Source organism: Gastrolobium bilobum, unplaced genomic scaffold (genome assembly GCF_033153095.1).
Source record: "Gastrolobium bilobum isolate Gb01-03AN ecotype WA unplaced genomic scaffold, APGP_CSIRO_Gbil_v1 utg55075, whole genome shotgun sequence".
Classification (NCBI taxonomy): Eukaryota; Viridiplantae; Streptophyta; class Magnoliopsida; order Fabales; family Fabaceae; genus Gastrolobium; species Gastrolobium bilobum.
In genome coordinates, this window is record NW_026899771.1 from 36615 (window position 1) to 63914 (window position 27300).

The following is a 27300-nucleotide window of genomic DNA, read 5'->3' on the forward strand; positions in this document are numbered from 1 at the left end:
CCAAGTTTTTTTAGTGGTGTGGACCACATTGGGATTTCGGATCTGCTAGTAATCGAATCGTGGTATCAGTTCCTCGTCAACGACACGTGGCATTAACACATCCATTAGATCCAACGGTCAATATTATCCTGCGCACCATCTGAGTACGACTTATAATGACATCATCTAACTTAAAATACGTTAAATAATATTACAAAAAAATAAAATAAAATAAAATACGTTAAATAAAGTAAATAAATAATAAGAGTAAACGCTTAAAATACCCGAAGAGCAAGGTGAGTGTTTTATTATACGGAAGAAGGAGAAAAAGAACAACGACGATACGAAGAACACAACACAGAGCTTCGGGCATTTTGGTCTTTGGAGTATCAACACAGCCGTAGAGGTTTTAATCTGTAAAAATTGGAACGCTCGCCCTTGCATTTTTCTTCTTCTTCTTGTGCTAGAATCAATCCTTGCAATTTGATGCTCCTTTTCTTTCCTTTTAATTTCAAAATTAATTTTTAGCTGGAGATATTTGTTTTCTATTTATGAATTGTGGGTGATGATTTGTATATTCTGGATATATTGGTTTTATTTTTAGCTATGATTCTCATCAATATAATCGTTGTAGAGATTTACTGTCAAATTTTATTATTATTATTTTTTTCCTGTGGATGTCCTGGCGCTTCTCTGGCGGTGTTTTCAGGGCCTTGTTTGAACAATGTTGAACTAGTTCTGACATTGTGGTTAACACATAGATACGTAGATACTTACATTAATGTGGATTCTTTTTGTTTGATATGAGAGATTTATTTTAAAATCCCTGGAACCATTGGGACTGTCTTCATTGGAAAAAATTTAAGCACAGACTAAGGACCGGTTATTTATCTCACGTTAGTTTTTTTCTTAAACAAAATTTCTCTGAAATATTTGCTTTATTTTCTAGCAATCCTAATGACCTGAGATAGTCAACCTACCCAATGTCTCAGGTACTTTTCACTCCAGTTTTCCCAAACACCATGATATCTGCATTTCTTGAGTTGCTTTAGTTTTATTTCACTGGTTTTAGAAATAAACTTCACTGTCTCCCTCCTTCCTTTTCTATTTATTTATTTATTTATTTTTTAACATGTAAGATAACTCCTTTAAGCTCTCATATGTTGCATACATATTTTGGTTTTTGAAGTTGATACTCATTGTTATTGTAATTTTAACATTCTAGAAATCTGGATAATGCGACCAGTCTTGTATTTGGTTCAAGATGTTTGGTTTCCATATGGTGCTTACCTTTATTTCTTGAAATACAGCTTCTTCTTTGAATTAAGATACATAAGTATGGAGTTCCTAAATGGTTTCATGATTTTAAATATGAAGAAAACAGTGAAGAAATGGAAATACATAGTTTTACATGTACTGACAACTTTGGATAAATTATTTTGTAGGTCGTTATAGCTAAGTTTTTAAACAGGCCCCTATAGTTTAAATTTTTTTATGGGGACCCTATACTCTTAATTTTTTTTTATAGGTTCCTAGTAGGTTCCTAGTTTAACTAAGTTTTTAATTATGTCGTGCTAATTATAAGATTTTATAATTAAGTCCCTAAAATTTAGTTATCAATGGCAGGTAGTGGCCGACCCCAAATTTACTATAGTGGTATAGCTACTACAACGAAGTCCACATAAATGTCATACCAAATTATTCTACACACATGTAAAAGTTCAAATATAAAATATTCAAACATCAAGGCTGGAGCATAAATTCATTGAAATGCAAATACTGTCACATAGGTGTTAAAATACTAACAAAATTCAGGGAATATAATGTTGAGTCAAATACAAATTTCGGCTATTGTGGCTGCTACTACTATTACCCTAAATTGTAGCGTAGCGTTGAGTTTTTAGCGGGCAAGGTGTGCTATGCAATTCTATTCCACTATAGCTTCATTATTTTCAACCTAGCTAGTAACAGCATCACAAGTTTGCAGATGATTGTAAATGTTAATCGATGGAGTGTAACAGGGACTTATTTAAAAGTTTTTATAAGTATAGGCATCCTTTAAAAACTTTTGAACTATAGGGACCTAGAGAGTCATTTAACCAACAATTTTTAAGTCAACTTGGGTAATTTCAAAACTGACCGTGTACTCTTGGTAGAGTTCCCGGATCTTCTTTGACTCTTGGCATTTTATCGTTACGGGTCTGGTCCACTTAACTGAATTTTAGTTATTGATTCCAAATTGTCAATGTTTGGTTATTGCAGCTCTAAGACTGCTCAATCGGTGTTTTGTTTAGTGGCAAACATGAGCTTTGCTGCACCATCACTTGGTTCTGCTGGTAAGTTTTTCTCAGTAGTCAACACCTCCATCTGGCTTTTTGCTGTGACTTGAGGGTGTAATTTATCCACTGGGGAGTTCTCTAGTCAGTATCTTGGATTGCTTTGTGTGGTTGACTGGTATTAACTACCATGGAGTTATTGGAAGGAAAACCAATTTACCATTTTTCTTATATTTTTGTTATCACCCAACCATTTACTTTAATATATCCCCATTTCAGGTGGTAGATCTGCTAGAAGAGCATTTGAGTTTGGAAGAACCTATGTTGTCAGGCCTAAAGGTAAACACCAAGCAACTATAGTTTGGTTGCATGGCCTCGGGGATAACGGCTCCAGGTGATATGAAATTTCCTATTGCTCTTTCCCAAATTCATATGACTGAAAATTCATTCATGGTTGGGAGATATGTTTTAATGCCCTTTTATTTTTCATGCTTTATTAATAATTGCTTTTGTCACCTCGATAGTTATGAATTGAAGGTATGATGTCATAAATTTTGGTGTTTTTACTTTTTAACTGTGTTTGCTAGCTCAGTAGCATTTTCAATTTTTTAACCCCTTTCATTGAGGGTGAGTTTTGGAACAGTGGTGAGATCACTCCTTGTGACTGGAAGGTCACGGGTTTGAGTCTAGGAAACAACTTCTTTGCAAAAAAATGCAAAGATAATTTTATTCCTGTCAATTTGCTTGGATGAGTTTCTGAAAGTATCTTTAAAGCTAATTTTAATATAATGGTAAGGAAAGTGAGATATTTGTTTTTACATTTCAGTAGTTTTGACTTTTTTACATTATATAATTCCATTTTCCCTATCTCTTAATATATCAGTGAAGTAACAGTTTGATCATTTTTAATTATCTTGTTTACTGCTGATGTTGTTTGGTGACCCTTTTGGATAATTTATTATTGCTTGTAATTTGATTTTATTTAACTTTCTTGGAGCCAAAATGGACCAGTTAATTCCAGAGGATAAACCAATCAGGCTCAAATATTTGTCTGATCTGTCTTCTGTATCCCGTCACTTGTTTTTAATTTTGACAAAAACAAGAGTTCTATTTTGGTTTTCTTTGGGTTTTTGATATTAAATTTGTGATTTATCCAATCAATAGTAATAGATTGTGATAAAACCCTTTCAAGTTCAAACAATTCAACTCACAATAACACAGAAATTGGAAAATAAATGCTGGAATCTTGTATTTCAACGACTGAAAATTACAAGATACGGTTCAAGCTTAAAGAAACAGAATTGCAATGATGGAAATGTCTACAATCTCTGTGAAATCTGTATAGCAGAAAAGGAAAAATAACAGCAAAAAGGGAAATGATAGTTTAGAGCAATTAGAGAGGCTCTACTCTCTCCCAAGGTCCCAATTCCAGTTCAGATTTTCCAATGCCCCACTCTCCTCCCCTTCACACCACTTTTAACCAACTTCAGCCACCTATGCATTCTGTTGGGGGTCACTTTGGGAATCCTCTGCTAATTCAGCAATGGGCCTGGCCCAAATCCTCCTCTTTTTATCCCTCTTGTACACTTTCATATGCTGGTCCGTATCAGATTGTTTATAGCTTTTTTGTCAATAGATATTTAGACTTGTAAAGGTGTTTGTGACTGCCTAGAGATTCCTACCCTAGTTAAGTTGATACACGCAATTACTCCACGTGTATTCAAGGCGAACAAATCGCAATATTGCTAATAGTGGCTGCCGGAGATTCTTTCTATTATGGGATTTGGGCTGATTTTATTTTATTGTTATTGCTAGCTAGGAGGATCTGCAAATTAATTGCTCATTTTCGAATTTGAATTGTTGTCATTTTATTTACTTTCCGTGTTTTTTTTTTTGGTAAGTTGACTTGGGCTTTTTAAGGCCAGCAGACCAAAGAATGAAAACAGCAAAGAAATTATCTTTTTCTTTCTCTTTCTGTCTCTATGCCCTCCCCTCTCTCTCTCTCTCTCACTTGCACTCCTTCTCTTACTTTCTCTCTCTCAATCTTTGCCTTAACATAAGTGGTGGAACTTTGGTAGGACATTTAATTTTAGTTAGCATCATTTGCATTCTTATATTCAGCATGAGTGTTGAGCCTATGCTCCAAGAACACAATATAATGAAGTTTATACTTGCATACTTAATACTCTGAATAATTAATAGCATGAAGTCAGGAACTGGCTTTACTTCCAAAAGTAAATAGTTCTTGGGACTTTGATAATGAATAGTTATCGAAGTATTTTATTCAGTCTAGGTATTTAGATTTATTAATTGTGAGTGCATAATGTTTCTTGGTCCAATTAAGTACGTGGAAATTTGTCAACAGCTGTTGAATCCCTTATAAATACGGGTGTTCAACCTAATTCCTAGAACAAAAGTTATGAGATTTGTTAGAATATATTAGATATGATTGGATTACTTCCTATCTGTAAATATTCTGTTTGGATTAGGTCTGGGCCTTTCACTTAAGCCCATTAGGGTCTCTATATATTGTAACTCTCTGAATTAGATCAATACACAACATATTATTTTATATTCAAGTCGGTACTAGAGCTCTTTTGTTCTGGGGACTCTCGCTTCCGCTTAAAACCTTGTTTTCGCTTTAAAACCTAAGCCCACTGCTTAGGAGTCCTCTTTTCTTTGTCGTGCGTCCTTCTGGCAAGCCATCAAGGGCTGTAAACCCTTTCTGAGTTATTCCCGAACGCGTCATCACCTTCGACGGCCACCGGAACCACCGTCCGTCACTGTTCAGGCCGCCGGAGAAGTTTTCTGGCGAGTTTTCAGCCCGGACCATACGCGATCAGAACCCTCTCCTCCTGGCGACCAAGTCTGTGGAAGTCCGGCCACCATCGAAGCTCTCGCGCGCCACCCATCTCCTCTGCGTGTGGTGCTCACACGCCACCTTCTGCCGGCGCATGTGCACTATTTCGGCAGCTTTTTCCGGTCGGTCTTGGACAGAGAAGCTCGCCTTCTTCTCCTCTTTCCAGATCTGTGGTTGGTTCTCTGTGGGTCTGACTTTTTGTGCGCACCTCTTCTTGATCGGTGATCAGGTGGAACGTCTTTTTATGGTTGCCACACTGTCTGGTCTCCCCGAAGAATATGATAATGTCTGGGATACTATCTTGACTAGTGGGGATCCTGATTTATCAATGACGTATCAGCATCTTCTGAATCTTAATAAGAAATCTGCTCCTGCATTGTCTGCTGTTGTTGATTCCACTGCTCTAGTTTCTCGTACTGACTTTCGCGGGAACATTGGAGGTGGACGTTTGTCTGCTGCTGTTGATTCCACTGCTCTAGTTTCCCGTACTGACTTTTGTGGGAACATTGGAGGTGGATGTGGTCGTGGTAGAGGCCAGGGAGGACGTGGCCCAGGAGGACGTGGTCAGCGACCTCGTTGTCATTATTGTCAGCAACTTGGTCATTATGAGGAACATTGCTACACAAAGTATCCTCACCTGCGACTTTCTTATGCTGCTAATATAGCTCAATCGGATACTGCTTCAAATGGTACAGTCTCTCTCTCCTCTGTAGACTATGCAGCACTCCAGACCCTTCTCAGGAAGGCCTCTCCTCAGTCTCAGGCCTCTGCTTCAGAAACTGGTAATCCCGTTGCTTGTGTTTCTCATTCTGCATCACTTGGCCCTTGGATATTTGACTCAGGTGCTACTGATCACCTCTGTGGTAATAAGGAACTCTTTTCATCCCTCACATTCTGATAATTTACCCTCTTTTACTCTTGCTGATGGCACTAAGGCCCGATTGGACAAATCTGTCCAACCTCCTCATTGACCTTGACATCTGTCTATTACATTCCTAAATCCCTTATAATTTAATATTTGTTAGTAAATTGATCAATTCTCTTAACTGTATTGTCACCTTCTCAAACCATTCTGTTTCTGTGCAGGACCCGGGTACGGGGAAGACGATTGGAGTAGGCCGTGAGTCACGGGGTCTATTCTACCTGGTTGTGCCAAGTCCTTCAGTTGCTTGTTCTCTCACAGAATCTCCACAACTCATCCACAGTTGTCTTGGGCATCCTAGTCTTTCAAAATTACAGAAGATGGTTCCTCTTTTATCCGGTCTTCAGACTTTAGATTGTCAGTCATGTTAGCAAGGAAAGCACATATGCTCCTTCTTTGCTAATCGAGTCAATAAACGAGCTGATGCTCCTTTTTCAATTATTCATTCAGATATTTGGGGTCCTAGTCATAATGTGTCTGTTTTAGGTTTTCGGTATTTTGTTACCTTTATTGATGATTTTTCCCGTTGTACTTGGATTTATTTAATGAAAAACTGTTCTGAGTTATTTTCTATTTATCAAAAATTCTCTGCTGAAATTCATGCTCAATTTGGTGCTTCTATTCGTATTTTACGTAGTGATAATGCTAAGGAATATGTTTCTGTTGACTTTTCTAATTTCTTAGCCACATAGGGTACTTTACACCAAACTACTTGTCCTCACACTCCACATCAAAATGGAGTAGCTGAACGTAAGAATAGACATCTCATTGAGATTGCACAGACTCTTCTTATTCACATGCATGTTCCTCTTCACTTCTGGGCCGATGTAGTCCTTGCTTCTTGTTTTCTCATCAACCGTATGCCTTCATCTGTGCTTAATAATGACATTCCTTATAACTTATTGTTTTCAGATGTTCCTCTCTATCCTCTATCCCCACATGTCTTTGGTTGTACCTGTTTTGTTCATGATCTCACTCCTGGTAAGGACAAGTTAACATCCAAAGCTTTTAAATGCATTTTTCTTGGTTATTCTCGTCTTCAAAAGGGTTATCATTGCTACTCTCCCGATCTCAAGCGTTACTTAGTTTCCGCTGATGTCACCTTTCTTGATTAACAACCCTTTAATTTTATCCCATCTCAATTGTCACAGGTTGATCATGTTCTTCCTGTTCCTTTTCTTGACTTGTCTTTGCCAGCTGCAGGTGCTTCTATTTCAGATGAGCAACCTATTGCTTCAGTACCTGAGGACCGTCCATTTCTCACTTATCAGCGTCGTAAAACTGTGCCTCCTGTCGACTTGACTCCTGCTAACTCATCGCACCCTGCTGTTGATTCTTCCCCTCCGAATCCTTCACCAGCGGCTCTTCCTATTGCTCAAAGAAAAGGTACACGTACTACTCGTAACCCTTATCCTCTTTATACCTTCTTGAGCTATTATCGTCTTTCTCCTCCTCATTTCACCTTTGTTTCTAGTCTTTCTTCTGTTTCTATTCCTAAGACCACAGGTGAAGCACTTTCCCATCCAGGGTGGCGCCAAGCGATGCTTGATGATATGACCGCATTTCATACCAATGGCACTTGGGACCTTGTTTCTGCTCCTCCAGAGAAGTCTATAGTTGGTTGTCGCTGGGTTTTTACTTTGAAAGTTGGACCTGATGGCCATGTTGATCGTCTCAAGGCACGTTTAGTTGCAAAGGATTTTACTCAAATCTTCGGCCTTGATTATAGCGATCCATTCTCTCCGGTCGCTAAGATGGCGTCAGTTCGCTTATTTCTTGCCCTTGCTGCTGTTCGTCACTGGCCACTCCTTCAACTTGACATCAAAAATGCCTTTCTTCATGGTGATTTACAAGAAGTTTACATGGAGCAACCACCTGGTTTTGTTGCTCAGGGAGAGTCTGGGAAGGTGTGTCGTCTTCGAAAATCCATATATGGTCTCAAGCAGTCTCCTCGAGCATGGTTCAGTCGCTTCATTTCTGCTGTTTAGGCGTTTGGCTTAATCCGCAGTAAAGTTGACCATTCTGTATTTTATAGGATCACATCTGATAAGTGCATATATTTGTTAGTCTATGTTGATGACATCATTCTCACCGGAAGTGATCAAGACAAAATTCGTCAGTTAAAACAACATTTATTCAGTGCATTTCAAACAAAGGACCTTGGGAAGCTGTGTTACTTCTTGGGAATTGAGGTGGCGCAATCTAGACAGGGCATTTCTATCTGTCAAAGGAAGTATGCCTTGGATATCCTAGAAGAGATCGGTATGTTGGGTGTAAACCAGTTGATACACCCACGGATCCCAATGTCAAGTTATTGTCCGGACAGGGGGAGCCTTTTATCTGATCCTGGACGTTATGGAGGCTAATTGGGAAGCTCAATTATCTTACTGTGACTAGGCCAGACATTTCTTTCGCTGTTAGTACGGCTAGTCAGTTCCTTGATTTCCCTTGTGACTCTCATTGGGATGCTGCTGTGAGGATCCTCCGATACATCAAAGGAGCACCAGGAAAAAGGTTTGTTGTTGTATTCGGATCAGGGAAATACAGAAATTTGTGGTTATTCAGATGCTGATTGGGCAGGATCACCCTCGGACAGGCGTTCTACTTCCGGCTATTGTGTCTTCTTTGGAGGAAACTTAATTTCTTGGAAGAGCAAGAAACAACCTGTTGTTGCTCGATCTAGTGCAGAAGATGAGTATCGTGCAATGGCAAATACTACCTGTGAGTTAATCTGGTTAAAGCAGTTGATTTAGGAGCTTCATCTTTGTGAACAGAAACAACCCATGACACTCATTTGTGATAATCAAGTTGCGCTACATATATCCTCTAATCCTTTATTTCATGAGAACCGAACATATAGAGATTGATTGTCATTTCATTCGAGAAAAGATTCATTCAGGAGAAATCAAGACAGCTTTTGTCAACTCTTCTGATCAATTAGCGGATGTCTTCACTAAAGCTCTTAGAGGTCCTCGGGTTGAATACATTTGTAGCAAGCTTGGTGCTCACAATATATACGCACCAGCTTGAGGGGGAGTGTTAGAATATATTAGATATGATTGGATTACTTCCTATCTGTAAATATTCTGTTTGGATTAGGTCTTGGCCTTTCACTTAAGCCCATTAGGGTCTCTATATATTGTAACTCTCTGAATTAGATCAATACACAACATATTATTTTATATTCAAGTAGATTGATCCTTGCATGCATGAGCTATATCTGCCACCAAAATTCTCAAATCAACAGAATTCAAGTGGCTCACTCCTGATTAACTTTATTGATATTTATAATTTTTTAAAACACTCGAGATTAAATAATTGTATATTACAACTGGACAAGAGTTCTCTATTAAAGAGACTAAATGACTTAATGGGCTAAGCTCACATGTGAGACTATTTCTATTATATACACTGAATTATTCTAACACTCCCCTTCAAGCTGATGTGTATATATTGTAAGCACTCAGCTTGTTACAACAAGTTGTATTCAACTCGAGGACCTCTAAGAGCATTTTAGTGAAGACATCCGCAAGTTGATCATTGGAGTTGACAAATGTCGTTTTGATTTCTCCAAATTGAATCTTTTCTCGAATGAAGTGACAATCGATCTTTATGTGTTTGGTTCTCTCATGAAATATATGATTAGATGATATATGTAACGCAACTTGATTGTCCCAAATGAGTGTCATTGGCTCTTTCTATTCACAAAGATGGAGTTCGATCAACTGCTTTAACCAGATTAGCTCGCAGGTAGCAACTCTCATTGCAGATACTCGACCTCTGCACTAGATCGGGCAACAACAGTTTGTTTCTTACTGTTAGAATATTAGATATGATATGATTAGATATGATTGGATTCTGTCTTATCCGTAAATAGTCTGACTGTATTCTGACTGTATTAGGATTAGGTTTGGGCCTTACACTTAAGCAGTTAAGCCCATTAGGGTCTCTATATATTGTAACTCCCTGACACAGATCAATACACAACGTATTCTTTTACATTTAACTTGGTATCAGAGCCTGGTTCGATCCAGGGACCTGTGGGTTATGGGCCCACCACGCTTCCGCTGCACTTGGAATTGTGTGAATGAGAGTGAGGTCGCTTTAGCTGGAGTCTGGGCCATCGTATTAGGGTTTGCACTTGCAGAGATGCAACCTGCCTCCGTTACCGAGGAAATTATCAATATCCTTAGTTTAGTGCGATAACTCGCGAAATCGAAAATTATCGTCATTATCGTGCGATTCGGAGTTACCATAGTAGTATGGGTGAGTTTACAATTCAGATAGGCAATGACCTTGTTAATCAGCTTGTTGATGATGCGGTCGTAAAGAAGAAAACTAGAAGGATTAGACGTAAGGGGCCAAGAGGGACTGATAAGCCCCAATCAAATTTAACTGGAAAGCCCGAGAGTGCAGCTGCTCCAGGGTGGCCAGTGCAGCCCCCTCTGTTTCTACCTGCAACATTACCTGTACAACCTGCCCATTCAGAGTTAGAAGGCATTCAGTCTGTGCTTCAGGAAAGTGAGAAGGTTTTGGAAAGATTGCAGAAGCAGGAGGAGAACATGTTGCAGGAAGTAACCAAAAGGCAAAGGATCTCCATGATAAAGAGTATAAGCTTCCAAACCCAAAGCCTGAGCCTTGCATGGCTGAGAAGCTTGCTTCCTTAGCATGTTACAAGGAACATATCAAGGACCCTTTGAAGTGTGCTAATCTTGTTACCAGTTTTGCAGATTGCTTGCGAAGGTTTGGGCCTTACACTTAAGCAGTTAAGCCCATTAGGGTCTCTATATATTGTAACTCCCTGACACAGATCAATACACAACGTATTCTTTTACATTTAACTTGGTATCAGAGCTCTTTCGTTCTAGGAACCCTCGCTTCCGCTCAGAAACCTTGTTTTTTGCTTTAAAAACCTAAGCCCACTGCTTAGGAGTCCTCTTTCTTGCCGTGCGTCCTTCTGGCAAGCCTTCTAGGGCTGTAAACAGCCTCTGAGTGATTTTTCCAAACGCGTCAGCACCTCCGACGGCCACCGGAACCACCGCCCGCCGTCAGAATCACTGTTCAGGCAACCGGAGACTTTTTCCGGCGACTTTTCCGACCAAACTTCACGCGATCAGGACCCTCTCTTCCCGGCGACCAGGTCTGTGGTGGTCCGGTCAGCAACGCATCTCCCACGCGCCGTCACGCGCCACCTGTCTTCAATGCGCGTGGGCTTCACGCGCCACCTTCTGCCGGCGCGTGAGCACTATTCCGGCGGCTTTTTCCGGCCGGTCTTGGACAGAGAAGCTCTTCTTCTCCTCCCCTTTCTGGATCTGTGATTGTTTCTCCGTGGGTCTGACCTTAGACGCGTGGTTCTTCTTGATTGGATATCGTTTGCCTTCGTTTACGGCTTTTATATTTTATCTTTAAATGGCAGCAGCATCTCCTGATCTCTCGGAGGTTAACTCTCCTTCTATTGTTGCAAATATAGCTCAGTCAGACAATGCATCATTTGGTTCAGGTTCGGACTATGCCGCACTCCAAACCCCTCTCAGGAAGGCTTCTCCTCAGTCTCAGCCTTATACTGGTAATCCCGTTGCTTGTGTTTCTCATTCTACATCACTTGGCACTTGGATATTTGACTCCGGTGCTACCGATCATCTCTGTGGTAATAAGGAACTCTTTACATCTCTTACTTATTCTGATCATTTACCGTCTTTTACCCTTGCGGATGGAACCAAAGCCCCAGTTCGTGGGATTGGACAAGCTCGTCCGACCTCTACCTTGGCCCTGACATCTGTCTATTACATTCCTGGCATCCCTTATAACTTAATTTCTATTAGTAAGTTAATCCACTCCCTCACTTGCACCATTACTTTCTCTAACCATTCTGTTTCTGTGCAGGATCCGGGTACGGGAAAAATGATTGGAGTGGGTCGTGAGTCACGGGGGCTTTATTATCTGGATGTGCCTCGTCCTTCAGTAGCATGCTCTCTCACAGAATCTCCACAACTTATCCACAGTCGCCTTGGTCATCCAAGTCTTTCAAAGTTGCAGAAAATGGTTCCTCTTTTGTCCGGTCTTCAGTCTTTAGATTGTGTCTCATGTCAACAAGGGAAGCATACACGCTCCTCTTTTGCCAGTCGAGTCAATAAACGAGCTGATGCCCCTTTCTCTCTTGTTCATTCAGATATCTGGGGTCCAAGTCGTACCTTGTCTGTCTTAGGTTTTCGGTATTTTGTTACCTTTATTGATGATTTTTCCCGTTGCACTTGGACCTATTTAATGAAAAATCGTTCTGAGTTATTTTCCATTTATAAAAAGTTTTCTACTGAGATCCATACTCAATTTGGTGTTTCTATTCGTATTCTACGTAGTGATAATGCTAAGGAATATGTTTCTATTGATTTTTCTAATTTCTTGGCCACACAAGGTACTTTACATCAAACTACTTGTCCTCACACTCCACAACAAAATGGGGTGGCTGAACGTAAAAACAGACATCTCATTGAAACTGCCCGTACCCTTCTTATTCATATGCAGGTTCCCCTTCACTTCTGGGCAGGTGCTGTACTCATCTCTTGTTTTCTCATCAATCGCATGCCTTCATCTGTGCTCCACAATGACATTCCTCATAATCTATTGCTTCCAGATGTTCCTCTTTATCCTCTAACTCCACATGTCTTTGGTTGTACTTGTTTTGTTCATGATCTCACTCCTGGTAAGGATAAGTTAACATCCAAAGCCTTTCAGTGTATCTTTCTTGGTTATTCTCGTCTTCAAAAGGGTTATCGTTGTTATTCTCCCGACCTTAAGCGTTACTTAGTTTCCGCTGATGTCACTTTTCTTGATCAACAACCCTTTAATTCTATCCCATCTCAGATGTCACAGGTTGATCATGTACTTCCTGTCCCTTTTCTTGACTTGTCTTTGCCAGCTGTAGGTGCTCCTATTCCAGATGAGCAACCTATTGCTTCTATACCTGAAGACCGTCCATTTCTCACCTATCAGCGTCACAAAACTGTGCCTCCTGTCGACTCGACTGTTGCTGACTCATCGCCCACTGCTGTTGCTTCTTCCCCTCCGAATCCTTCATCAGAGACTCTTCCCATTGCTCAAAGAAAAGGTACACGTACTACTCGTAACCCTTATCCTCTTTATACCTTTTTGAGTTATGACCGTCTTTCTTCACCTCATTTCACCTTTGTTTCTAGTCTTTCTTCTATTTCTATTCCTAAGACCACAGGTGAAGCACTTTCCCATCCAGGGTGGCGCCAAGCAATGCTTGATGAGATGACTGCACTTCATTCCAATGGCACTTGGGACCTTGTTTCTGCTCCTCCAGAGAAGTCTATAGTTTGTTGTCGCTGGGTTTTTACTGTGAAAGTTGGACCTGATGGCCATATTGATCGTCTCAAGGCACGTTTAGTTGCCAAGGGTTTTACTCAAATCTTTGGCTTGATTATAGCGATACATTTTCTCCGGTCGCTAAGATGGCGTCAGTCCGCCTCTTTCTTGCCCTTGCTGCTGTTCGTCACTGGCCACTCCTTCAACTTGACATCAAAAATGCCTTTCTTCATGGTGATTTACAAGAAGAAGTTTACATGGAGCAACCACCTGGTTTTGTTGCTCAGGGGGAGTCTGGAAAGGTGTGTCGTCTTCGGAAATCCTTATATGGTCTCAAGCAGTCTCCTCGAGCATGGTTCAGTCGCTTCAGTTCTGCTGTTCAGGCGTTTGGCTTAATCCGCAGTAAAGTTGACCATTCTGTGTTTTATAGGATTACATCTCCTGATAAGTGTATCTATTTGTTAGTCTATGTTGACGACATCATTTTCACCGGAAGTGATCAAGACGGAATTCGTCAGTTAAAACAGCATTTGTTTAGTACATTTCAAACAAAGGACCTTGGGAAGCTGCGTTACTTCTTGGGAATTGAGGTGGCGCAATCCAGACAGGGCATTTCTATCTGTCAAAGGAAATATGCCTTGGATATCCTAGAAGAAACTGGTATGTTGGGGAGTAAACCAGTTGATACACCTATGGATCCTAATGTCAAGTTATTACCCGGACAGGGGGAGCCGTTATCTGATCCTGGACGTTATCGGAGGCTAATTGGGAAGCTCAACTATCTTACTGTGACTAGGCCAGATATTTCTTTCGTTGTTAGTACGGCTAGTCAGTTTCTTGATTCCCCTTGTGATTCACATTGGGATGCTGCTATGAGGATCCTCCGATACATCAAAGGAGCACCAGGAAAAGGTTTGTTGTATTCAGATCAGGGAAATACAGAAATTTGTGGTTATTCAGATGCTGATTGGGCAGGATCACCCTCGGACAGGCGTTCTACTTCTGGCTATTGTGTCTTCTTTGGAGGAAACTTAATTTCGTGGAAGAGCAAGAAACAACCTGTTGTTGCTCGATCTAGTGCAGAAGCTGAGTATCGTGCAATGGCAAATGCTACCTGTGAGTTAGTCTGGTTAAAGCAGTTGATTCAGGAGCTTCATCTTTGTGAACAGAAACAACCCATGACACTCATCTGTGATAATCAAGCTGCGCTACATATATCCTCTAATCCTGTCTTTCTTGAGAGGACCAAACATATAGAGATTGATTGTCACTTCATTCGAGAAAAGATTCAGTCAGGAGAAATCAAGACTGCTTTCGTCAACTCCTCTGATCAACTAGCGGATGTTTTCACTAAAGCTCTTAGAGGTCATCGGGTTGAATACATTTGTAACAAGCTTGGTGCTCATAATATATACGCACCAGCTTGAGGGGGAGTGTTAGAATATTAAATATGATATGATTAGATATGATTGGATTCTGTCTTATCCGTAAATAGTCTGACTGTATTCTGACTGTATTAGGATTAGGTTTGGGCCTTACACTTAAGCAGTTAAGCCCATTAGGGTCTCTATATATTGTAACTCCCTGACACAGATCAATACACAACGTATTCTTTTACATTTAACTCTTACTTTTCCAAAAAATCAGGTTTCCTCCAAAGAAGACACAATAGCCTGAAGTATAGCGCCTATCCGAGGGTGATCCTGCCCAATCAGTATCTGAATAACCACAAATTTCTGTATTTCCCTGATCTGAATATAATAAGCCTTTCCCTGGTGCTCCTTTGATGTACTGGAGGATCCTCACAGCAACTTCCCAATGAGAATCACAAGGAGTCAAGGAATTGATTAGTCATACTAACAACAAAAGAAATGTCAGGCCTAGTCACAGTGAGATAATTGAGCTTCCTAATCAACCTTTGATAACGTCCAGGATTAGATAATGGCTCTTCCTGTCTGGGCAATAATTTGATAGTCGGATTCGTGGGTGTATCAACTGGCTTACACCCCAACATACCAGTCTCCTCTAGGATATCTAAGGCATATTCCTTTGACAGATAAAAATACCCTATCTTACCAAGATTCTTTGTTTGAAATTGACTAAACAACTATTGTTTTAACTGGCGAATCCCAGCGTGATCACTCCCAATGATAATAGTGTCATCGACATAGACTAACATATATATGCACTTATCAGGAGATTTGAACCTATAAACATAGAATGATCGACCTTATTGCGGATTAAGCCAAAGTCTGAACGGAAGAACTGAAACGACTGAACCATGCCCTAATAGATTGCTTGAGGCCGTATAAGGATTTACGAAGTCTGCCCACCATCCCAGACTTCCCCTGAGCAACAAACCCAGGTGGTTGCTCCATGTAAACTTCTTGTAAATCACCATGAAGAAAAACATTTTTAATGTCTAGTTGAAGGAGTGGCCAGTGACGAACAGCAGCGAGGGCAAGATCCCAAGCCGTTGGAATGAAGAGCAGTCATCTCATCAAGCATCACTTCACCTGTGGTCTTGGGAATAGAAACAGAAGAAAGACTAGAAACAAAAGAGTAATAAGGAATAGAAAGACAGTCATAGCTTAAAAAGGTATAAAGAGGATAAGGGTTCCGGATAGTACGTATACATTTTCTTTGGGCAATGGGAAGAGCCACTGTTGAAGGAGTTGAAGGGGAAGAGATGACAGGAGAAGGCGACGAGTCACCTAGGTTGAAGTTCACAGGAGACACTTTTTGATGACGCTGATAGGTGAGAAAGGGGCTGTCTGCAGGGAATGAGGCAAAAGGTCTTTCCTCTGGGAGAGAGTTACCTGCAGCTGGTAAAACAAGTCAAGAAAAGGAACAGGAAGAACCTGATCAACCTGTGGCAACTGAGATGGGATAGAATAAAAAGGTTGTTGATCAAGGAAAATAACATCAGCGAAAACAATATAATGCTTAAGATCAGGAAAATAACAACGATAACCCTTCTGAATACGAGAATAACCAAGAAAGATACACTTAAAGGCTTTGGATGTTAACTTGTCCTTACCTGGAGTGAGATCATGAACAAAACAAGTACAACCAAAGACATGTGGAGATAGAGGATAAAGAGGAGCATCTGGAAACAATAGATTATGGGGGAATGTCATTGTTGAGCACAGATGAAGGTATGCGATTGATGAGAAAACAAGAGGCAAGTACGGTATCTGCCCAGAAGTGAAGAGGAACCTGCATATGAATAAGAAGGGTACGAGCAGTTTCAATGATATGTCCATTTTTACGTTCAGCCACCCCATTTTGTTGTGGAGTGTAACAGCCCGTTACGTACCGGTAATGTTATCATTGCATATGGTATAAAGCGCAGTTACAATCACAGTAATTGAGTTAATTAAATTACGAGTAAACTTTTTCTTTTATTACATTCCTTTCTTTAAACATTAACCATTTCCGTAATCAATTAAAACAACGCCATAATTGTAAATGCAAAACTCGCGGAAGTATAAAACATACCAATTATAATCTCTCTAAGCAATACCATTCATTTTAGCTTTTAGAAAACACATTTTTAAATTTTAACACAGTGGTAATCGATTACCATCCTTGAGGTAATCGATTACCTAAGGTTACTGTAGAAGTCAGAACCTCAAATTGGGCTCCCCTGTTTTCTGGTAATCGATTACCAGATATTGGTAATCGATTACTGAACTAGGTAATCGATTACCAATGCTCTGGTAATCGATTACTTTGAAGACATAAGCTTAATTTTTCGTTCCCTGTTGCAGGTAATCGATTGCCAATGAAAAGTAATCGATTACTATGCAGCAAAAATAACAGATGACAACTTTTAAGACCCAAAATGAGTGGTCTAACTTACTCTTAACACATTGCTACTTCATATACATTTTACACATGTCCTAATGTAGGCTCTAGGCCCTTCCATCATGCATATTTATTATGAATGCATCCATTACAACCATTTGCAATATCATAGCCATTTTACACAACCAATGGTCTATTTACAACTCAAGTCTTCCAATGCCTCAAAATACTATTATGTGGCCATGGACAAGTCCCATGCTCACTCAAAATACAAAATGACAAGAGGCATAACTATACATCAATTTTAAAGGACTTAACATATAGTCATAAATATACAAGAGCATGGCAATGTCCGCATGCAACAAGTTCATAACCTAAGTCCAAAATATCAAATACTATACTATGTACATCAAATGAAATCCTTCAATATGTCATACTCTCCAAATGCACCTCACGCTCTACTCCTCCACTAAGCGGGCCTCTTGCCCGGAGATCCACCATGCTCAGCAAGACCTGAAATGATGTCCCCAAACGCGGGGTGAGATATACAAATATATCTCAGTAAACCAAGGGTACTGGAGGATCACTCCACCCCATGGCTCACTCAATGTGCATACAATGATCATCATATAAAATGTATAACATACAAATATCACACAACAACTGGGCACAAATCCAAGGACATCCACATCAGGATTCCCTTAAAGGACCCCATCATATAACTCCCAGAATCTTCCTGGTGCCTCTCCCATGGTTGAGACGACCCCATGGCAAAACCCAACTGGAACTCCTCATGAGCCCTATCCAGCGGAAGTCCCATGTTTGGATCATCCTGGTACCGCTCCCAGAGTCGGTTCCACGGCAACAACCCGACCGGAATCCCCAAAGGATATCTCCAGCGGAAGTCCAAACCAACACACATCTACTGGCCAGAGATCACAATTTTATCACACAACATGTTCCAAACATGTCACACAATCATGTCAATAATGCATGAACATACATTTATACGTAATCAAAGGCATCAAATCCAACCACAACCTTCCACTAGGTGTGGTGGAACACACGAGGGAATAAAACTCAAGTTCCAAAGGTTTACCTCATTCCGAAGCCAATGCTCCTCAACGTAAGCTCCAAGCTTAATTCCGCTTCTATAGCGTCCGAGAGAGGCAACCTATATGATCAACAACATGATCATCAACCATTTACAAGAACACATCAATTTCACAATTCTTAATCAATTAGAATCACTTAGGCCAAGGTTATTTACTCTTATCTTTCCTAATTCATCATCATTGGCCAATTAACCACACCATATCAACCTACCATTCATTTAAGCCCCAATTGCCATCATACAACATCACTTATATCATTTTTACACCATCACCCCACCAATGACCTCAATAGGTCAAATTTCACACTCCCATCAACCTAGGGGTATTCAATCCAATTCCACACTCATACTCATCATATAATCGTATTATTTACACATTACCAACATTCCCAACCATCACAATTCATGTTCACATTTCTCATTTTCACCAATTTCCACCAAAATACACCAAGTTATGGAATCCCAAATCACAATAAATTTTATTACATGAATCATCATTATTTGGCATTTTAAGTATATAACTCCAAAGGAGCATCATCATTTGAGGTTCCCAACTACCCCCATTCATCATACATCATCAAAGGTTTCTAAACATCACATTCATCAATACCTCATCTCAATTACCAATTCAACAATCATACACCTCAAACAATCATATTACCACATTCTACAACAACTAACCATTCTATTTTCACACAACACATTTATGGTTTCCATGACAACATCCATTACAAATTTTTCCTAAGTTATCCAATGATTTCACCAATAATTTTTATGAGTTTAATCACTCAAACACATCATTCCAAGCTACTTTTATCTCATACACATTTTCAATTTGAGCTCTCTAACTATATCAGTCCATATACACATGCTTTAGGTCATCAATTTCAAATCCACCAAATTAAATACTTGCAAGTAGAGCTACTCACCAAGAATCAAGGTCAAAGGCTCCTCACACAATACCCAAACAATAGCTCAAGAAACAACACCAAGAACACCTATTTTCAACACATGGTCGCGGGTTTGGGTAGGGTTTTTCACTAAATCCCATGGTTTTCATGGCTCAAGAGCACCACCAATGGCTTTAGATGGTGATTTGCATCAAGTTTCAAGCCAAAGATCACTTGATTTGGTTAAGATTTGGTGAAGTTACAAGGAATGGGAATTCTTTGTCTCTCACGGCTATGGAGGAGAAGAACACGGGGAAGAAGAAGAAACTAGGAGAGAGAAGGTGTAGAAATGGTGACATATAAGTCACTTAAGTCATAGGTGGGTCCCACATGCGATTTAACTTTAATTAATCACCTAATTTAACCCACAAATTCATAACCTACATATTTTTCTTGTTCACGTCATATTTTTACTTCATAAAAATAATGATCATAATTTCACGCTTAACGGTACAATTATACCGCAATATTTTACACCGGAAAAATTACTATTCCTCAAATTTTTTGAAACTTGCCTATCCACTCGATTTTTCGTCCTGAATCCATTTTCGGCATTACTTTTATCATTTGAGGTCTTCTACTCAATTTTTTTCATGCCTAGGGATACATGTTTGATAAATTACCATTTTGCCCTTTTCACTCAGTTTGGCCTTAATCTTCGGATTTTCATTAATCCTTCCCTTTTAACCCACATTATAGCATATAATTTCACATTTAGATTTATGAGGTGTTATATGGAGTGTGAGGACAAGTGGTTTGATGTAAAGTACCTTGTTTAACCAAGAAATTAGAAAAGTCAAAAGAAACATATTCCTTAGCATTATCATTACTTAGAATACGAATAGAAACACCAAATTGAGTATGAATCTCATCAGAAAACTTTTTGTAAATGGAAAATAATTTAGAAGGATTTTTCATTAAATAAATCCAGGTACAACGGGAATAATCATCAATAAAAGTAACAAAATACCTAAAACCTAAAACAGACTAAGTATGATTTGGACCCCAAATATCTGAATGAATAATAGAGAAAGGAGCATCAGCTCGTTTATTGACTTGATTGGCAAAGGAGGAGCGTGTGTGCTTTCCTTGCTGACACGACAAACAATCTAAAGACCGAAGACCCGATAAAAGAAGAACCATCTTCTGTAATTTTGAAAGACTTGGATGACCAAGGTGACTGTGGATAAGTTGTGGAGATTCTGTGAGAGAGCATGCCACTGAAAGACGAGGCACAACCAAATAGCGAAGCCCCCGTGACTCACGGCCCACTTCAATTGTCTTCCCTCTACCCAGATCCTGCACAGAAACAGAATGGTTAGAGAAAGTAATGGTGCAAGTGAGGGAGTGGACTAATTTACTAATAGAAATTAAGTTATAAGGGATGCTAGGAATATAATAAACAGTCAAGGTCAAGGTAGAGGTCGGACGAGCTTGTCCAATCCTACGAACTGGGGATTTAGTTCCATTAACAAGGGTAAAGGAAGGTAAATGATCAGAGTAAATAAGAGATGTAAAGAGTTCTTTATTACCACAGAGGTGATCGGTAGAACCTGAGTCAAATATCCAAGGACCAAGCGATGTAAAATGAGAGACACAAGCAACGAGATTATCAGTATCTGGAGGGGAGGGCTGAAACTGAGGAGAAGCCTTCCTGAGAAGAGTTTGAAGTGCAGCATAGTCCGCAGGTGAGAGAGAGACTTAACCAGACGATGCAGTGTCTGACTGAGCTATATTCACAACAAGAGAAGGTTGCAAGTGAGGATATTTCGTGTAACAACGATCTTCAAAATGATCAAGTTGCTGACAATAACTACAACGAGGTCTCTGACCAAGTCCACCAGGGCTCCGGCCACAACCGCGACCACTCCATTGTTCTCGCGAATGCCAGTATGGGAAACAAGAGCAGTGGAATCAACAACAGAAGGTGAATCGGGAGTAGAAATTGGTTTCTTATTGAGATTCAAGAAGGGTTGGTAGGTCAGTGATAGACTAGGATCCCCATTAGTCAAGATAGTGTCACGGACAACATTATACTCCTTGGGAAGACCAAAAAGAGTGGTAACCACGAAGAGACGTTCCACTTGTTTTCGATATGAAAGAAGCATCATAAGGGTAAGGCAACATTCCAAGTATGCCTGCATCAAAGATCGACTTTTGCCAACATATGTTTCCATCTAAATATCAGATGATTTGCTCAAATTCATGAGTTGAGACATGATAAAGTAGAGCTACTGGATATCATTAGTGGAGAGGAGTTTGGCTTCCTCCCACACGTCAGCGTGTCTGAAAAGAGTAGAAAATAACCAAAACAATTGGATTAATAGACTGCCAAAGAATACTTTGAAGTTGATTATCAATCCTTTCCCAATCAGATTTCTCAGCCTTAGGGACAATAGAAGGTTGAATAGTGAGATGACGCCCATGCCCCTGTCCAAAGAACCAGACACGAACAAAGGTGGCCCAATTCTTGTAGTTATCAGAACCCTTCGGTTTGGAAGAGGTAATGGGCCCAACATTAACAGAGATGATATCTGAGGAAGTTTTGGCAGGAGGAGAAGGAGAATTAACCTCCGAGTGATTAAGGGATGATGCTACCATTAAAACAAAATAGAAAAATTTGCAGAACCAAGTAAACAGAGGAAAACAATAGTCAATCAAGAAGAAACATGCGCCGAATGTGAGACCCACAAAGAACCAAGCACAGATCTGGAAAAAGGAGGAAAAACCGAGTTATTCTGTCCCAGAACGACCGAAAAAGGATCCCGGAACAGTGCACACGCACCGATGAAGGGTGGCGTGTGAGCACCACGTGCAGGGAGAGGGAGCTGCGCATGAAGGCGCGTGGGGGCTCCTCCGATGATGGGTCTTCCATATAACAGGTCATTGGAGAGAGAGGGATCTAATCGCAGGCTTTTCCGGTTGAAATTGACTTTGAAATAGTACTTTGGTGGCAGTGAACAGTGACGAACAGTGGTTCTGGCGGTGAAAGGTGGTTCTGACGGTTGAAGAAATAAGCCGGAGGGACGAACGACGTAGAGAATCTGCCGGAAGGACACACGAATGATGAAGACTTGCCGGAAGGACGCACGACAAAGTAGAAGAGAACACCCAAGCAATGGGCTTAGGGTTTTAGCGGAAGCGGATCCCCAGAAAAAATAGCTCTGGTACCAACTTGAGATTGAATAATTGTATATTACAACTGTACAAGAGTTCTCTATTTAAAGAGACTAAATGACCTAATGAGCTAAGCCCACAAGATGTGGGACTATTCTATTATATACACTTAACTATTCTAAACAACTATTCTAACAAGAACTATTAAATTAACCATCTTTCATGAGAAATTTTATTTCCAATATGTTACAAAATATACATTATCAAAGAATGATTTGAGAGCATGTTGGTAATTGATATTGTTACTTGAGTTTTGATGCAAGTTTTAAATAATCTGTCTAAATGAGTTTTTTTTTTTGACATCCATCTCTTTACTCATTCCTTCAAATCTCCTAGTGTATTTGATGATTAAAGGAAAAAGCTTATGAAGATGTAATATTTAAAATGTCCAATTTGAGAGTTGAGACCAGTGCAGTTCTTTTTTATCAAACGCAAAACATGATCCAAAAGAGAGAGAGACATAAATCAGACAAAGGAAGTAGGAATAACAATTTGAGCCAACTTGATATTTTCGCATGGTTTTAATCATGTGGTTATACTTCAAAAGACAGAACAGAATCTCATTTTTTGCTTTACTTTTGCAGTTGGTCCCAGCTATTGGAGACCCTTGCTCTTCCAAACGTAAGGACACAGGAACTTTGAATTATTAAAGGAGAACATATATGACTAATACCTATTTGCATATATTTGCATGTAAGATCACATCTTTTAATTATATAATGCAGATTAAATGGATATGTCCAACCGCTCCTACTCAGCCAATATCTATATTTGGTGGCTTTCCCTCTACTGCTTGTAAGTTTGATTGTTTTGTAGGCTCTCATAATGATAATCAACCTCTAGCGTTTATGGTTTACATATAATAAACAGGCTTGTGTGCTTCCATATAGATGTTGCACAATAATCACATCTTATTGATAGTAGAATTTAGCATCCTTCCCACGGTTATTGTAATACATGGAGTATGGAAATGTATTTGAGGACAGAGCTGATATTTTGGGGTTTAAAACTTAAAATGACCTTAAATTGGTCTTTGATAAATTTCTTAACTGCAACTTGAATGTCTTAGGGTTTGATGTGGGGGACCTTTCAGAAGATGCTCCTGATGACGTAGAAGGTTTGGATGCTGCAGCTGCACATGTTGCAAATTTGTTGTCTACAGAACCTGCAGACAGTAGGTTTCTCTAGTGACTTTTTGATGCAATTTTTTTCTTGTAACTTCATTTCATGCTTTTTTAAAAGAAATTTAATCTGTCAATGCCAAGTTTTGTTTCCTAATGTTTATTTTGATGCTACGTTTTCATAAAACTTAGAACTTAATAGTTGTACTCTAGTTCAATTTACTCGTATTCAAGTTTGTAATTACTTAGAAAATTTCCTTGGCTTGATCTTTGTTAAATTGAGGTAATCTAACAATCACACATGGACTTGCGAACCAAAAGAAAGAATATAATAAAGAAAGAAAAATAACAATAATAAATAAAAGGGGAAAATGGTAAAAGAGCATTTTGCATCCTTCTTTTGGATAATTAAATGTTAACTTCTGAAACTTTTGCGACCCATGTTGACATTATAAAGCTGGCTGACTTGGAGATCTCATCTCAGTTAAATTCTGTTTCTTGCAGAAAAAGATATGCAAATTTGGTCAACATAACTTATCTGCGTTGAATTGTTTGCTTTACAAATGATTTACCACATTTGCATAACTTATCGTTTAATAATGGTATTAGCAAATTTTGTTTGTCCTTGTCAAATGATAAATTTTGATATATATGGTTAAATTTCCCTAAACCTTACTACATTTATGAATAGGTTGAAAATGTAAATCCTCAATTTCAGATGCTGTAGGAGGGCAATGAAATTCTTAATTCATTCTACGTGATTATAATACTATTTATATTTGTTTCGTTGTATGTATATTGCTTCTTGTCAACCACAGGAAAACAAAAATTGTGTTAATATTAATTTCAAGCCTGATATTTGTATGGCAGTTAAGCTTGGCGTTGGAGGGTTTAGCATGGGAGCAGCCACTGCCCTTTACTCTGCATCCTGCTTTACTGCTGGGAAATATGGGAATGACAATCCTTATCCAGCCAACTTAAGTGCAGCTGTTGGTTTAAGTGGCTGGCTTCCATGTGCAAAGTCTGGCCTTCTGTTCTATTTTAACTCATCATGTTAGTTTGATTCTACCAATCCCCTCTTCTGTATACAAATTTAATGAAGTTTTTATATTTCTGTTCTTGTCTAGGACCTTGAGTAACAAGTTACAAGGGGTAAATGAAGCCACAAGGCGTGCTCAATCCTTTCCCATTTTGCTTTGTCATGGAGAAGGTAATTCTATGAAATTAGAATATATTTTCTCATAGGAGAAATCATTGAAGAGAAAATTGGTATAGAACAACTAGAGGGCCGATAAAAAATCCTCCATAATGGAAAAATTAAAAACAAACAAGCAAATCCAAAAAACCAGGGCTAAAAAACACTAAATGCTGCAACCCTGTTGAGTCTGGCTGCAGATCCTGGATAGCATCACCCTTGAAGCAGCCGTCATGAAGAAAACACATAGAAGCCAAAGACGGAATGTTTTCACATATCTAATTTGGGGGCAAGGAAACACCCTTAACAGACGAGCATTCCTCTAACCACACACCTAAGGACTGTATGGGATGCACACTGTATCCTTTATACTGAACATATAACAATGCCCTAGAGTTGAGGCTGTAGGATATATATATATATATATATATATAAATATATATATATATATATATATATATATATAGAGAGAGAGAGAGAGAGGATATTGTTATTACCAATTAGTATTACTATCAATGTCAGTACCACTTTGTTTTACCGTTAGATCGATTATGTTGATCCAACGATTATGATTTAACTTTCTAAAAATCTTTTTTCTTCTCTCTATATTTAATACTTTATATTTATTTCCACCTTTGTATGATTATGGTTTCCCATATTTAATGTTTTCACATTAAATATGGGGAATTATAACCATACAAAGGTGGAAATAAATATAATCGTTGGATCAACATAATCGATCTAACGGTGAAACAAAGTAATAGTGACATTGGTAGTAACACTAATTAGTAGTAATAATATCCTATCTCATATTCATATATATATATATATACATTAGTGTTTGTCATTTTAAAGGATATAAAATTGTCATTTTAGTCAAAACTATTATATTTCATATTGAGAGAAACAGAAATCACGGAGGAGAAAGAGTTTTTTTTAATTTAAATATTAATTAAAAAATATTAGTTTTAACTACAATAACTATCCTTTAAAAGAATACATATTTTTTTCATATATATATATATATATATATATATATATATATATATATATATATATATATATATATATAAGGAGAGAGAGAGAGAGAGAGAGAGAGAGAGAGAGAGAGAGAGAGAGAGAGAGGTCCTTTGACACCTTATCTGAGAGTGTCACATGCTTACAAATCACATGCTTACAATTTCAACCATATTATAAATTGGTGTCAAATGATCCTGGGCTTCTCTACTCTGAGCATATGTCTATGACATAAAATAGTAGTCTCCTATATCATGAGACTATTATTTTTCCTCCTATATATATACATAGCAAAGTTGCAATTTCGACCATATTTGGTTTTGCTCAATTTTTACACGAAACAGCTTTTCAACTAAAAGTTATCGATTTAGTATTTTGACAATAAGCTTTTCTAAATACAAAAAAAAGCTTAATTGAAACATGTACTTCTTCCGTACACTACTTAAGAAGCTTCAAGGTGTATAACGTGAATCCTTCAAGGGCCAAGTAGTTGCACCAGTCCACTTCTTCTATTCTGCAAGTCATGTTTTAGCAAAAATGTTGCAAAACATTCCTTGATTCATTAAAACATAAAGAAGGTACACCTGACCAGACACCCACTATTTATTTTTCATTTTTATTTTTATTTTTGGTAATATTTCGACTATATATTGATTTAGTTGCCGTCGTTTAAGGTTTATACCAATCATATAGGTGGTACAAAATTTTCCATTTGTTTATTAGCGCATAAGCATTTTATAAACTGCTATATTGCTGGAGATCAATCTTAATTTTTGCTTTCATTACAACTATAGGTGATTTAACTTGGAATTATGGACAGAATAACATTTGCACGTGTATTATTTCAGGTGACGATGTGGTTCCCTATAAATTTGGTGAAAAATCATCAAAGAGCCTAAGTTCAAATGGATTTCAGGATGTAACTTTTAAATCTTATGATCGGTAATAAACAAAAATCCCTGTCAAAGATTTTGTTCTAGTTTTTATAGAATCCTTATCCCGTGTTACCTTTTAATTTTTGTTTGGACTTCTATTTTGGTTCTACATTTAACAGGCTTGGCCACTACACAATTCCAGAAGAGATGGATGAGGTTTGTGCTTGGCTAACGTCAAAATTGGGCCTCGAGGGGAACTCTGCGTAGTTAACAAGGAAAGGAAGCAAAATGTGAAAAGATTGCTTTCCCGCTTTTGTCTATTGTATGTTTATGTTTTCCAAAATTTGCTTAGAGAGTTCTGTCAATGATATGCATGATATCCATAACCAAAATAGTGACAGCGAACTGTTGAATCAAAACTTGGTGGTTTGCGGTGATGGAATGCTGCTAATATATTATGCTCGAGAGGATTCTTCAATGACTTGAGTGTTACTTTGGGCTGCTGTCGATTGAGTTTTAGTTAATATATGATAATCTTGTTTTCGGATAAATATTATGTAGCTTGTGATGCATCATAGTGCGTTGATCGTACTTGGGTTTTGTAAGGAATAGTGTACCAAGATCTCATGTTCTTATCAAAACCTACAAGGTGGCTGATTTAACAGGACACTTAATATA

The 27300-nt window shown here is 38.7% G+C and overlaps 2 protein-coding genes across 4 annotated transcripts; both read left to right on the forward strand.

The window, feature by feature from the left end:
- Positions 1-272: 272 nt before the first annotated feature.
- On the forward strand, positions 273-27300 carry LOC133293298 (uncharacterized). Of its 3 annotated transcripts, XM_061491844.1 has the most exons (11): positions 299-385; positions 929-971; positions 2242-2315; positions 2535-2649; positions 22999-23035; positions 23140-23209; positions 23484-23588; positions 24406-24556; positions 24663-24745; positions 26596-26689; positions 26802-27300. In XM_061491844.1, exons 3-11 carry the CDS (start codon positions 2282-2284, stop codon positions 26887-26889), a joined length of 777 nt encoding a protein of 258 aa, XP_061347828.1. In that variant the 5' UTR covers positions 299-385; positions 929-971; positions 2242-2281; the 3' UTR covers positions 26890-27300. The 3 variants fall into 3 exon arrangements, with proteins under 3 accessions (XP_061347826.1, XP_061347827.1, XP_061347828.1); XM_061491842.1 differs by lacking the exon at positions 929-971 and having other exon boundaries at positions 273-385; XM_061491843.1 differs by lacking the exon at positions 929-971 and having other exon boundaries at positions 281-395.
- On the forward strand, positions 10230-10716 carry LOC133293299 (uncharacterized). Its single transcript, XM_061491845.1, has one exon. It carries the CDS (start codon positions 10300-10302, stop codon positions 10702-10704), a length of 405 nt encoding a protein of 134 aa, XP_061347829.1. The 5' UTR covers positions 10230-10299; the 3' UTR covers positions 10705-10716.

Excerpts from the sequence above, each read along its gene's own strand:
- LOC133293299 (XM_061491845.1), top strand. The coding sequence starts at position 10,300 with ATGGGTGAGTTTACAATTCAGATAGGCAATGACCTTGTTAATCAGCTT.
- LOC133293298 (XM_061491842.1), top strand. The coding sequence starts at position 2,282 with ATGAGCTTTGCTGCACCATCACTTGGTTCTGCTG. Across the intron at positions 23,589-24,405 it reads GTCTACAGAACCTGCAGACA|TTAAGCTTGGCGTTGGAGGG; the intron begins GTAGGTTTCTCT and ends TTTGTATGGCAG. Across the intron at positions 24,557-24,662 it reads GGCTGGCTTCCATGTGCAAA|GACCTTGAGTAACAAGTTAC; the intron begins GTCTGGCCTTCT and ends GTTCTTGTCTAG.